The sequence below is a fragment of the Anarhichas minor genome, unplaced genomic scaffold, assembly GCF_050575085.1.
Source record: "Anarhichas minor isolate MPS153535 unplaced genomic scaffold, ASM5057508v1 ptg000017l, whole genome shotgun sequence".
Classification (NCBI taxonomy): Eukaryota; Metazoa; Chordata; class Actinopteri; order Perciformes; family Anarhichadidae; genus Anarhichas; species Anarhichas minor.
In genome coordinates, this window is record NW_027466463.1 from 19,403,472 (window position 1) to 19,417,590 (window position 14,119).

At 41.4% G+C, this 14,119-nt stretch overlaps 1 protein-coding gene across 1 annotated transcript in view; it reads right to left on the bottom strand.

Annotated features, from left to right (window-relative positions):
* Window positions 1–862: 862 nt before the first annotated feature.
* tbkbp1 (TBK1 binding protein 1) overlaps window positions 863–14,119 on the bottom strand; it is a 28,339-nt gene continuing 15,082 nt past the window's right edge. The window contains exons 7-9 of the mRNA XM_076094131.1: window positions 10,844–10,959; window positions 6,877–7,664; window positions 863–5,183 (exon numbers count right to left, since the gene is read on the bottom strand). Coding sequence (XP_075950246.1) covers window positions 5,055–5,183; window positions 6,877–7,664; window positions 10,844–10,959 — 1,033 coding nt within the window. The 3' untranslated portion in view covers window positions 863–5,054. The remainder of the gene's footprint in view (window positions 5,184–6,876; window positions 7,665–10,843; window positions 10,960–14,119) is intronic.

A 14,119-nucleotide genomic window follows, 5' to 3' on the forward strand; every position in this document is an offset into this window, starting at 1 on the left:
ATTTTCGTTGTATTTATGATAAATTGGTTGATCTGTTGATCTTTGTGTGCAAATCAATATACTTAAAATTACATATTTAAAAAAAGATTATTCTTCTTCGCTCATTTAATGGTTCATAAATGTTTTGTTTTACAGTTCAGTAATATTATGTTCTAAAGACTAAATTTGGGATTTTCATCTCGTTAAAACTCAATGTTGCAGTCAGAACCAGACGATGCTTGACATGCGTTGGTACGTTCACACACACATCTGTTCTGGAGACGATGGCGAAGCGAAATGAAGTTGTTTGTTGTGTAAAATGTTTGACTAAACTGTCAACATCACAAACGAATGTACAAACGGATTCAACTGATAAAGAACCAGATGAAGCTGAACAAAAACCAAAAAGGTAATTTGTGAATTCTTTGGAGACGAAGTATCCCAACATCTTTGAGCTGGATGGAGAGTTATCATTTTGAAGCTTTTAATACGACTGTTTTAAGTCATCTGTTCTACCGCTAGCTTTTATAGTATGTTTATATGTGCAATATTTAATTTACACTCAAAAAATGAAGTATTGGGTAAGGCTGTGAAGTAAACTCATAATTCAGTTTGAAATATCTGCACCTACAAGAAGTCAATTTACCTTTACCTAACAGTTATAGAGAAATATCTACAAGCTGCAGTTATTATTTGAAGTTTATGTAATTTGAAGCAATATTTATGGCTCTATGGGTGTTTTAAAAGAATGGAAATTGCGATTTGTGCTTTTTGGATTCTCTCGACACAAACTGTAACTCCTGAAATATTTCTACTCACGTGTATTGCAAGCTCTAAATTTAATATTGATAAAGAAAGAGTGAGATGCCATTTCATTCATTATTCCAGTGCATGTTCCAGTTTATTTATTACATTATTTACAGGCAGAGAGAGAAAGAAAAAGTGACTCTTTATATACCTCCGTTGCTGCGGTCTGTTCTGTTTATTACACTCGTAAAAGTCCTTGGAATGACAGCAGAGTTGTTCCGCCACACAAATGTCGTGAAGTAGACATTACTTCTCATTAGTGTTGTGGAGAGTTAATAAGTGCTGAGGTCTTCATGTGCGCTTAGTGTTACCCAGGAGAACAACCTGACTCACATAGTTACTTACAAGAGAAAGAAGCTATACCAGAATGAAAAAAGAAACCAGTTACTCTTTGTTGGACCTAGCCGTTCACCTCCTGAGTAAATCTGAGGGGAAATTTGAGTGAAATTTCATGATAAAGACATTTAAATCTGTCGCTGAGAGATCTAATGTTCTCTGTTTATCTGCTGAGTGAACCGAGGAGACAGGCTGCTGTTAGGACACAAAAAGAAAGAAGAAAAACAGATGAAACCTTGGCAGTCGGTGACCACAAAAGAAAAACCTGAAATAGCATTTCTGATCTTTATGTGATGGGCCTCAGCACGGCTCCTTGCGGATGTGTCGCAGCATAAACATCTGTGTTCGTCATACTGTGAGCTCGTATAGGGCGTGATCGTCACTCTGCTTTGCTGCTGCTGGCTAACAGGTTGTGGTTTGCAAACATCCCAGCATCTTTGACCACAATGCAGCATCTTGCCACACACTGGCATGAACAAGAAACTATGTCCTCTGTTTTTCAAAATACAGGGAATCATTCGTGGTCTTTTGTTGTGAGCCAACGTAGCTCCTCTGATTGGTGGAAAAAAAGTACACATTGTTTGTAAAATCTTTAACTGCTGAACTTTAACATTACCTCTTTGAAAAAAAAATCCTGCAGTCTGACTTCAAATTCACATCATTGTATCATTTTAAGTCAACTTAAAGCTTCCAAATGCAGTTTAACTACTTGTGGTTTATGAGGCAACATTACATCATCGTCAGCGAAGAAATGCACATTTTGATCGTTGTGCTTCTTTCTTTCTTTCTTTGCTGCATGATAAATCAGTCCAGAAAAAATATGCATCTCATTTCTTAATAATGACTGAAACCTTCAGACAAGAATATAATTTTTGTTTTAACCATGTGTACCTTTAGTCCGGGTCATTTAAGCCTGATAGTGCACACCGTCACATACCCCACAGCTTAAAACAAACAGATTTGTATCTGCAAAATGTAGTTGGATATTAGTTGACTAGAGGTTGTACCACTACGTAGTGAGTAGAAGACTAAAGGTGTAGGGTAGTACTTGTATATAATTCATACGTAGTGTGGTAGTGGGTATATATATACTGATTTACAGACACTCCAATTTGAAGTTGTTGAATAATAGAGTACACGTTGCATTAGCCTGACACACTTGCAAAATACCTGTCTGTACACAACTTTAAATATTTTTTTACACAGAGTGATAAAGGAACATACATACAGTATAGAATAATTGGGAGTCTTTAAAGCTCTCTTTAATTTAATAGTTAAGTATCTCTGCACTGCCTTCAAAGTTTTTATTGTACACCTCAGAATGTAGCTCTTTAAAGGCCCATTTCAGCTTATTTCAGTTTGGTTCTATCAGTGACAATAATCACCAAGTTGATTGCTTTTTTTTTTGCAAAACAAAACCTGCAGGCACAACAGATTGATCAATTGAGCAGGAATTTAGATTATTATGCAACACACATGTTTTTCAGACTAATCTGAACTTATTTCTTGTGAAACAGTTTTCAGGGTTTCCCCAGGACGTGGTTTAGTGGAGGTGCTAGGTGCATTTCCCTTTTCTAAAAATTCAGAAGGTTTTTTTCAAATTTGCCAACACCGACCTGAATCCGACAAATCCTGTCGCATCTCGTCTTGTGATCAATCGAGTTACTACGTAGGCTCACTCCTTAAAGCTAGGGTTGGCATTACATTTTAGAAAAATTGAGAAAAAAGTGCAATATTTTCTTCTGACGTTAGCGAGTCTATACTTCAGGCGAGGCAAGGCGCTTCTACTGTAAAGTGACTGAAATTAAATGTTCTAAAGGTCTGGTTGCGCCAGCATTAAATTCTTTATGAAGGAATGGAAAGCCAGAAAATCCAAAATGGAGAAAGCTATCGTAGCTTATTAGCTGTGTTACAGATTTATTTTAATTCAACCGTCTCTGTGAAACAGGCCAGCTAGCTAACATGTTAGCAATTAGCTCATCAGCATCAACAGTTAAGCAATTCGTCTGGCTTCTTTTTTTAGAGACGTTAGTGCTCTCCTAGATCTTAGCGATCAACAAGGTGAGCACAATGTTATCATCACCAACAGAACCAATGTCTGAACCCCAATAAAATAAGACCCAGGTGGTAATAAACCTTTAAAACGGTGTTCCTTGACCCCCCCCCTAAACCTTCATAGGGATAGGCTTGTAGGGATTCAGTGTGTTGCTCAAGAGTACTTCAGTGGGACTTGAAACCAATGTCCTACATCCTCCTGCTGCCACAATCACTGCCCTATGTGCTCTAATCTACCGCATTTCACCTCTTCAGTGACTTCCAACCAGTTTAAATGCATGGGTGGGTGCGGAGGGACGTCCCCTACAGTACATTAGAAACTGCACATGGAACTGAAAGCCTCAGATTAGCTGACATCAGTGTAACTTTGTTGTTGTTGTTTTTTTAACCTTTTTTTTTTTTCAAAAAGAAGTTCACGTCCCACAAAGCAGATCGTGAGTTAAGATTCCACTCATGATAAAAATGAAACCCACGTATCAAAAGAAGAAAGAAGAGTGGTGTCGTTGCTGAAACCCTGCAGAGATAACTTTGCTGATTGGAGATGAAGTTTCTGGTATCAGATCTCCCGAGATAGAAATACAGCACACTTAAAAATCAGGTCTTGGTCTCATGCAGCCGGCTGTGTGTCGTCTTCTTTTTTTTTTGTTGGGTGGTCTGGGCAGTCGTGACATCAAACTGTTTTGTTTTGTTCAGATCTTTAGGAAGACCGAGAAGAATCCCAGTTGTTCATTTCAAAATCTTTGTACAGAAAAGTCTCCCATGCGGTGGGACTTTTACTCTCAACTGCTCTATATAGTGTGCGAGCACATGGGAGGAACACCAACATCAGACATGTCAACATTTGCAAAAATATATCTTCATATTTTTTTTGCCATACAGATAGTCAATATAAATAGTAAATTATACGTGGAAAATATACAGTATATGGGGACCGAACACGGATACATCGTATAGGCTGTGCCAACTTAAAGTGCTAACATACTTAGATTTTTGAACAAGCCGCAAGCATTAAGGTATATTCTGACTCCACTTGTAGAGAAGGCGCTTCAACAGCAGTGCCCCGCCCTGCAGGGCATCATCTTCATCATCACTCGCTTGAGGGATAAAACCAAACACACTTTCACATTCGTATTCTCCAGCTTGATTTGTCAGCAGATGAAATGTGAGACTGGAATGGTTTATACTTTCCTAACTGCCACGGAAACCTTGTTTTCAGAGAAGTGAAAGTGAGCCGGCATCAGTTAGAAATCCTTAACGTTCTCTCCTCACTTCAGCATCACTCTGACGACTCATCATTTATCTGTCAGATCGTTTCAACAAGCTTTTTACCAGATCACTGTCCTCTGCAGAGAAATGTACTGTTCGTGTGTGAGATAGAAAATGTCCAACAAGGTGAACAGTATTTAAAGCTAAGTGTTGAGAGTACTCTGACGCCTTTAGATCTCCCTGATCATTCACGGATGAACACTAACTTTTTGACATGCAGAGCCCCCTGAACCTGCCAGCGCGCCTCTCATACCTCGTACTTTGCTAAATCAACGTGTACAACACTGTGAAGCGGAAAAAAACAACACGATACCTGAAAACCGGCTGAAACCACACGACAAGACTCATTACAAAACAGCAGCAACCAGAGCCGGTGATGATACGGGCAGAGCTGTCTGGAGGGCGATCCAGTAAGGGACTCTGCATGTGGACTCAGGAGTCCAAGAGAGACCCGTGTTTTTAAGTGCTTCCCGAATATAACCGGGCCCCTGCGCTCATTTTGCATCCCTAACCTATAGATTATCACGCATTGGTCGTTCCGCGTTCTGACTCCCCGTCCTGTGACGTAATCTATAAGAGGAGAGCGCTGATGTGTGCGGGCTGGTTGCCGATCAGATCTTGCTGTTCTCCAGGTGGGAGTCGATGTGCTTGATGAGGGCATCGTCAGGGTAACCCATGGGGAAGATCAGCTGGCAGAGAGGGCAGCTCCGCATGTCGCTCTCCTCCGTCTCCATCCAGAGCTGTGGGGGCGACACACACACACACACACACACACACACACAGGTATTAGACAGCAGGATACATCACATGCAGGCACAAACTTCACTGGATAGTATTAGTCATCGTGTGGGAGGCAACACAATTACTACTTGGTGAGTGATCGTCACTTCAGACTTTTGAAATAGACCGACTCGTAGTAAATCCAGGTGGAAACTCTCCTCCAAGCTCAGATTCATTGTTCAGTTTCGAGAGAAGACTAGTTTCATGTCCCTGCCTCATTCGGCATTGCTCACCAGAATGAGAGATATAAGTGTTTAAAGTATCATTAGTCAGTGCCCTCCAAAACAAAAATAAAGTTTTAATGTTATTATTTGGTTACGTTTAGGAACAAAAGCAACTTCATTAGAACGAGGTAAAGATCCTGGTTTGGGTTGAATGAAGTACTTTGTAAAGGTTAGTGAACCTTCATCAATATGGATTTAAGAAACCAACATAGTTGGTAGAAAATGGGAAACTGGTCTTTTATTTCAAAGTTCAACATCTTGTTGAACCATCCATCCACTCCGACCTTCTCCGATGGACAGCAGTCATATAGCTTGTCAACAATATTGGAGCATCAATTAATATTGATTCTATGTATTTAAAACCGTTTCTACTACTCAGATACCAGCTGCGTTTTCTGCTCTCTTCTCTCTGACAGTGAGTTGAAACACTCATATTTTATGCCCGCAATGTGTCAGTTTTTTATTCCTTAGTGTCAAAAATGGTTTCAAATACTGTAATTTTTCAAAGTATTGTAGCAAAGTTAGAAATTCCAGCTGCTGGAGGGCTTTTCCACCAACATAAACATGTTACATAAGCTCATGTCGGGATCAGATATTTGCTGAAAACAACTGATGCTGCATTTTTCTTGCGAGGATAATCATGCTTAGCTTTTAAAAAACCTTAAAGCAAAAGAATCGGCAAATATTAGATGGAGCTAATGTTTGCCACAAGTTTAAGAATGCTCCCCTCAAGCCGTTTTATCGACATGATGTGTCTTGTTTGTTGAAGTTGGAGTTATTTCTTGACAAACAACCGGTAATCCGTACATCCTGTGCTTCTGTGTGCCGTCTCCTGCTCCAGCGTGGGTTGCCAGATTTGGTCAACGAGTACAATTTCTGGTTTCGGTCTAAAGCGAACCTTGCAAACCTTAATTTGAAGAAGCTGTGCACAATAATGTTTGTCAAGAAATAGTTCTGACCGACTCACTTGAAAAAGAAGATTATTGTTATTACAGTTCTTTCTTTTACAAGATATAACATGTGAATTAATGAGCTTCAGAGATGTTGATGTATAGATTGTGTTACCTGCGCACAGAGCCGTGCGAGCTGCAAGGCAAAACACACTCGATCGATATCTAACTTCTCATCTCAAGCTCAGAAAGGATGCAAGTGACTGTATTTCTGTTAAGTATTTACTTTAAAGGAAGTGGAGACATGATGGAGACAGAGGATTGTGACATTCAGAGGGAACAAGACTCATTGGCAAGCGTCTTGGTGTTAAAGAACAGTCATTTTCTGTGAACCAGCTCAGGAACTACAGTTGTGACAAAGTGACACTTTTTAAAAACTGTACACTGCTGCAACTTTGTGGTTTCAGAGCCACTCATATGGTATCCATGCAAGCTCATTTACATGTTGTTATCGTGTTTTACACTTTGTTTGAACTCACATTGATTGAAGGCCAGGACTGAGCGTGCTCTGCTGACATGTACCCCGGCTGCGGGTGGCAGCTGAGGGTGTTGGACCTCTGAGGGATGGGGAAGACTGAGCAGGACGCCGGGCCTCTCATGACGCCACCGGGCACCGCGGAGGAGAGCACGCCCAGCGTCCGCGGGGGGCTGATGGGATGCGGGCAGTTCCACTCCTCCTCATCTTCGGAGGACTGTGGGGGCTGGGGGGCCGGTGTGGAAGGCGGAGGGGGTTCAAAATGCAGGTGGCCCACCTCCGACAGTGGGAATGGCATCTCTCTCGAGTGGCGCATGGAGCTCTCCCCGAGGCCCCCGTCTCCTCCGGGGCCACCTTTATGGTGGGACGGGGAGCCTCTGTGCTGCAGTCCCCCATGAGGAGAGCCCACGTGTTGGGGCTGCTGTTTCGCGTAGCCGTCAATGTAGGGCCGAGGCTTAGGCAGGGTGGCGACGGGGTCCAGGGAGAAGCGGGGAGGGCACTGGTAAGCGGAGGGGTCGGCCACCTCGGAGTAACTGCGGCGGCCCTGGAAGCTGGCCCTCAGGTGCTGGCTGGGAGGGCGGCAGGAGTAAGAGGCCGGCCCGTCGTTGACGTCTAGCAGTGGGGAGCGGCGGTGCATGTCCGGGGAGAGGCGCTGCAGCACCGGGGAGCGTCTCTGTTGGATCGGGGAGTGGTGTGAGGGGGGCGGGACCGGAGAGTGCCGCTGCGAGATGGGCGAGTGGCGCTGAGACACCGGAGAGTGGCGCTGGTGGTGGATGGGAGAGTGACGCTGGACTGAGGGAAGAAAAATAAACAGTTTGCTGAATATGAACATGGATGAAACATTGTTGGGGATTTTGTCTGTTATTATTTTTGATGGAATATCTGAAACCTTTTTAGAAAGTGTTAGTTTATGGTGTTGTGTGTCCTTTTATCCTTTTTTTGTTTATTTCTTTCATATTATTTACATTAGTTATATGTCTCGATGCTGCCTGACATCTTGGAAAATAAAGTTATAAGAAACAGAAAAAAAGACATTTTTGCACCAAAACAGTGAGTTAATATATACTTTATCAGGAGACATTCAGGGCAGTTTTTACAAACTAAACCTTCCTGCAGTAAAGGATTCAGTTAAAAGAAATGCACATTATGTCCCTGTGTGTATTCATGAAAAGATTTAGATCTGCACAGTTTAGTGTATTTACAAGACATGTCGATGACTCAGTCCCCCTTCTAGTCACCACTTCCCATATCAAAGAGGAAACATCATTTATTGCCGGTCGGTTGAGGTGTTAAAGAGGGCGGAGGTGTTTGTGCTCTGAAGCACTCTGAAAACCTCCGAGATGGAAACAGTCGAATGGGACTCTTCAGCTCACGCTCACTCTTACACTGTAACGCCCAGGAGAGCGTTCAGGGCTCAACACAAACCCCCTCTCCTCTGCTCCTCTGGTTACTTCAACAATTCACAAGAACCAAATATTTGTTTTGTTATCAAAAAAGAGCCAAGAGGCAATCGCATCGCCTGCACCATCCTGTAACTAAGCAGACGTGGCGTTCAAGTCCCATTTCCTATATTGATGTGACAAAACACGACCTTAGGGAAACCTTTAACGGGGGTTCTGTGTTCCCCCCACTTGTTAGCCGCGTTAAAATGCACACTTATTCATTGATTTATGCAGCGTCATCTTACAGTTTGTACAAATCGACTGCTCAATGAAGGCGATGCACGCGGGGCCTTTTGGTTTGTGGGTTAGTAGCTGCACAGTTGTGAGACGTTGGATATGTGTGTGACTGCGTGCAGGAAGGGAAAGGTGTTGCTACTGTTCAACACTCTACAACGTGTCTGTTAGTGTCTGTCTTTTACTCTTAAGTGAGAAAAACTGAAGCAACAAATCACAACCGGAAGTTATTTGTTATTCCATTAGACAGCAGAGGTAAACGTGCAGAGACCTACAGGCAGAGATGGGCAGTATTTCTATTACTTGTATTTGAAATACGTATTTCAATTACTTTCAAGTATTTTGTAATTTGTATTTGATAGGGCCGATAAAAATCGAACGTAATTTGTAACAAAATACTTTAGAGTGGAGTAATTTTGTATTTAAAATACTCAAAATACTTTCTCCACGAATCAAAAAACAGTTCACGAGTTCAGTCTTCAGATCTTCAAGTTCTACGGATTGTCTGTCAAGGTAAATATTTTAGTGTGACAGACCAAAAAATTATTTTGGTGATGTCATTAAATTAAACTATTGTTTCTCACATGGACAAGTTATTTATAACTCTAACATGCTACATATGTGCGTGCGTTCTGGTTTTTTCTCCCCCTTCAAATTACAATCCAATAGCCTATCATCATACTTAACGATATAAAGTTGACACTGTCGGGTCCATTCTCCATCCATTGTGTGCGGTCCCTTTAAGAATTAGGATTTGGTAGTGACGCGGATATTCTTTATTTGAGAAAAGTTCATATTTGTGTTGTCAAATTTCACTATGACCCTCAAATTCTGTCTCTTGTGTTATCATATACTGAATGCAAGCAAAACAACAGAGCAAAATCACACTCTTCACAATCTATGAACTGTCTGAATCAATGGATATCCACGGCCCCAAATGGGCCCCAAAACAAATTGCCGGCCGCTACGTGCGCAAACATGACGCTGCCCTTGGGGCTAAGCCCCCCCTTTCTTTGAATCCTAGAAACGCCCCTGGTGACAGATGTCAACTAGCTTGATGTATAATTGATGTCTGGGTCTGGCTACATAGCCTATTGTATACACATGGTGATGGTTATAATATCAAGCTAGCGATCGATGCTAACATGCTAATGACGCTAGCATGCTGTCTAGGCTAGTGCATAGCCAGTGTTTAGCAAGTTAACTTATCAGTGGAGTAGCTAGCTATTGGAAGAGGGAGATTGGGAGCTTGTATGTTCATGATAACTTTATCAAGAGACGTCTGACCATCTAATCTTGCACTGTATTACAAGTTATGCTGTATCTTCTCAATGTGAATGTCATAATGCCATATCAATTACTGGCAGATAATATAGTTCACAGTTAACCAGGCTGTGACAGTAGGTGTCCATTTGTTAAAAAAAAAAAAAAACATTAAATATCCAATTTATTTTATTTAAAAGGCATATTATGAAATTATTCTTAGTTTTATTATTTCATACATTCTACAGTTGGCCAGGTGGACAACATGTCTCAGCAAGATGATGTTCAAGAAGGACCATCAACAAGCACAGATGTGCTTATTACACTGACATTCTGTGACTGTTCTTCCTTTTTGTGGGCTTCACCAGAGCTTTGTGTACATTATATATAATTATATTATATTATAGAGCCCAAACCTGAATGCTCTGCTATACCAAATTGTGAGAAAACGGAAAATCCAGAAAAAAGTATTTCCTATATTTTGTTACATTTTCTGGCACCAGTATTTTGTATTTTATTTTGATACATTTATTTGAGGGGTATTTTGTATTTTGTATCAAAATACATTTTGATGTATTTTTGCCCATCTCTGCCTACAGGGATGTATTAATGTTATTTTGATTAAGTGACATTTCATTTTACAAAGGGCCAGCATCTGTCTAACAAGAAAATTTAACTATTTTGGTAAATTTACAAAATATGACGTATAGATTTGATTGGACTCAATAAATAGTATGAACAAATTTCAGTGTTTTATTTATTGTTCTGATAATTGTAATCTAAATAACATTAAATCTAACATGAAAGGATAGAGTTCATTCTCTTGAGCCTTAATGCATTTATTTGGTCTCATGTATAAAGTATTTTACATGTGTTTACACTGGATTAAACCGTCAACAGGATTTGTAATTGAATATTTGCTACGTTTACTCGGGTAAAATAACTGAGTGCTTCCTCCAGCACGGAGGCACTGAGGTGACGGTGCCACAGGTCGTTTTTCCCACAGTTTCGACACACCGTATTCTTGCTAACCTGGACTAGCCTGCTCCTGCGACGCTTTCCTCAGGATCTCCGTCTGCTTGGAGCTCAGCGCTTGGAGGCGTCCCAGCTCCTCCGTCAGCTCTGTGTAGGCCAGAGCCAAGTTCACCCTGGAGGGAGGGAGGCAATTATGTCATCATCTTAATAATTGTCATTATATCACAATGTTGGTGGAATGCAATTTACAAAATGTGTAAGTTAATCAGAGTCAGACGGGATGAAACTGCATCTTAAATCCACACACTGCAGCTGAATGAGCTCTGCAGCGCTGACGCGGCCTCGCTAATTGAGAGGCTTATCGGTTTATATTTTTAGAGTGCATGTCACGGCACATAATTTTGAAGTGCATAAAATCACACCGTTTCATGCAAAGATGTGTCATGAGTCTCTCAGGGGCAGCGCTGACGGAGCAACTCTATTTCAAGAAGAGTAAACAACAACGCTTGGCTTCCATGCGTCTCTTAAACCATGGCAACAGGCTGACTTTGAGTCAACTCATTAGCTCCAAACTGATCTGAGCCCCATCATTTAAATGACTGTCAGGCAGGTGTTACACAAGCAGATGTAAGGAATAATCTCTGTGCAACTTTAAGCATCTTCAGAGACTGATGTTAACTGTTTGGTTAAAAGAAGCAGCTGTAGTAGTCGCTGCCCTCAAATCTGATAACGCACGGCTTATCTCAGATGTCTAACCAATTTTTGTAAACTCCCCCAGTCTTGACCTGAAAGTCACTCACGCGCACCGACGGCGGTAGATTAGAAAGTTGATTGCCCGACTGGCGAGACGTGAAACCCTGAAATCTAACTTGTAATCTGTTGAGATAATCAGTTTATCCTGCCAGCCTGAGTCATCTGTGATTCAAAGGTTCGATTGGTTTCATGAATGCAAAAATAAAACGGAGCTGAGACAAACTTCCACCGGATATTTGTGACTTTGACACGCACGTTCAAATCAGTTACAAACTTTTATGTTCTGCATAACTTTGGTTTTGCATGTTTAGCAAAACTTAAAAAATTCTCCATGAACCATCTTGGGTTCCTGTATTTGTCTCTGTTTTCAGGACTTTAAAAGTTTCTATTTTTAATTAATGTTTATTTCTTTCTTTAAAAACATGTTTTTAATGAGTTACTTAAAGCACTTTAAATTGACTTTTGCGTGTGTGCAATTAGAATAAACTTGCGTAACTCTATTGTCACTTCTACTCCCAAGTTTTCTCTACTTAAAAGTTTCAAGAAAAACCGTCTCGTTGTAGCCGAGTGCCAGATCGTTGCTACTCTCAGATCTGATGAAGCATCTCCGAAAAAACAATGTTCAACCTCTCAATCAGAATTTGACTCAGCTCATTCCTCCAGAGATGGTGGCAGATAAACGTCTGCATAGATGGGAAAATATGTTAACTTCCACTGCAGCACCAAACAAGAGAAGAAAAACACTTATCCTGCCTTCACAGCAAATACAACACACTGTCAAATTAAAAGTATGTTCCCCAGCACACCCGCGCACTAACTTAATTAAGTCTTCTCACTGTGTGTGTGTGTGTGTGTGTGTGTGTGGGTTAAGCCTGCTACTAGAGTATGTATTAAAATAAACCCTGCATATTTATTTTATTAATAACAGCAGATTTTTTTTAACTCTGAGCTACGATTTTAATCTGCACCTCTTTACATTTTATCTGCACTGAAAAACGAGCTAGCTGTTTTTTTAGCACCACATACAAGTTTATCCCCCCGATATTATTTAAAATAAAGTCAGGCACCCCATTTCAGGGAAGCTCACAAGCTGGAGATAAGTCATAACTTCCACTGGTTAGTTGGCTTTTGCGAGTGGCCCACCTAGTTTTCCACCGACTCTGCTATGACTCAGACAGAGTGGGGTCTCAAACCCCCTCTTCACCCACCACCTTAGAACAAACAACATCCCTCATTTTTGGTTGAGGTTGTTGGAACCTGGTGCTGACATTGAGATGATTCAGGGTCATCTGAAGTCTCCTCCAAACCTTTCAACACCTTTAGTGCGTCAGTAGGAAAACAACAATCGAAAGGTTACTTACTGGCAACTTGCATGGTGGGTGGTGCATAAAGTATAATATTGATATCGCCAAAAACGACTTCTTTCAGGTGAATCTCAGCTCCAGTTCTGCTCGGACTTCTTCCTTTTCTAATCGGAGGTGTATACGGAATTTTTCGACAGTTTAGATGCATGCACCTCTTTCCTTTTCACACTTGTACTGGCTCACTTTTCAATTTTGCTGGTGTGTTTCGACAAACTGTGTCGGGGTAGGGCTGCGACACCTCTCACAGCGAAGCAGACGTGTGAACACCTGATGTCTTTGACATCAAGTTTGTTTTGGTCTCTGCATGTCTAACAATACTTTTAGACATTTTCCTGCATGCGCCTGTTCTTTTTGCATTTATTTTTGTTTCCTTTCTTTCTTTCGCTTGTTTGTGTGTAACCGCGCGAACGTACTGTACAATGTACAGTACAGCGCGTGGGAGGGGCTTGATGATTGCAGATGCAGCATTGATGGAAGATTGGCGCCTCTGAATCGATCAGATACAAGGGTGGATGTGTGTGTAGGAGATGAAGTGAGGAGCGTGTGGGCAGGAATCCGACCTCTGACCCGTTCAGACGTTTCAAAGAAAGAGCCGTCACTGCAGCTGCCTGCGAGATCGGAGCTCCTCTTTGTTGGCTTAGAGTAATAATAAACCTTCTTTTTCAAACCTTCTGCAGCTCAGTCGCTCACATCGAGGACGTGGCCTCGAGGGGGAACTAACGGTTGAATACTCTGTGATGTGGCCATAACAAATGCTCTCATAAACTTGTTGGTTTGGCAAAAGGAAGATATTCATGGTAGTGAATTTTGGCTGCATGCCTTCGGCCTCATAAGGGGACGTGTTAAAAAACGGAGGGGGCTTTTCACACTCGCATGAGGCACTTTCAGCCGAACACAGAGAGGTGTCAAACAGTCCTCACACTAAGTCACAGTGCACCAAACATCCAGAGTGACGGGCTTTGCTACCTGGTAACTGCAAGTGTTTTTTGGGGGGGGGATAGTTATCAATAAAAATGTTCAAAAAATGGATTTCCAGAAGCTAAACTTTGTGGTTTTTCAAAAGCCAGGCTCGAACGTTGTCACTCCTTCAGTGGTGTTTTGAATTTCCAACAAAATATAGGAAGAAATTAAAATCATGTCGTGACTTATTGGAAATAGTCTCACTTTCTGAAAGCTGAAGAGGGATTAGTCAGTCGCTCTGTTTACTGTAGTAAAG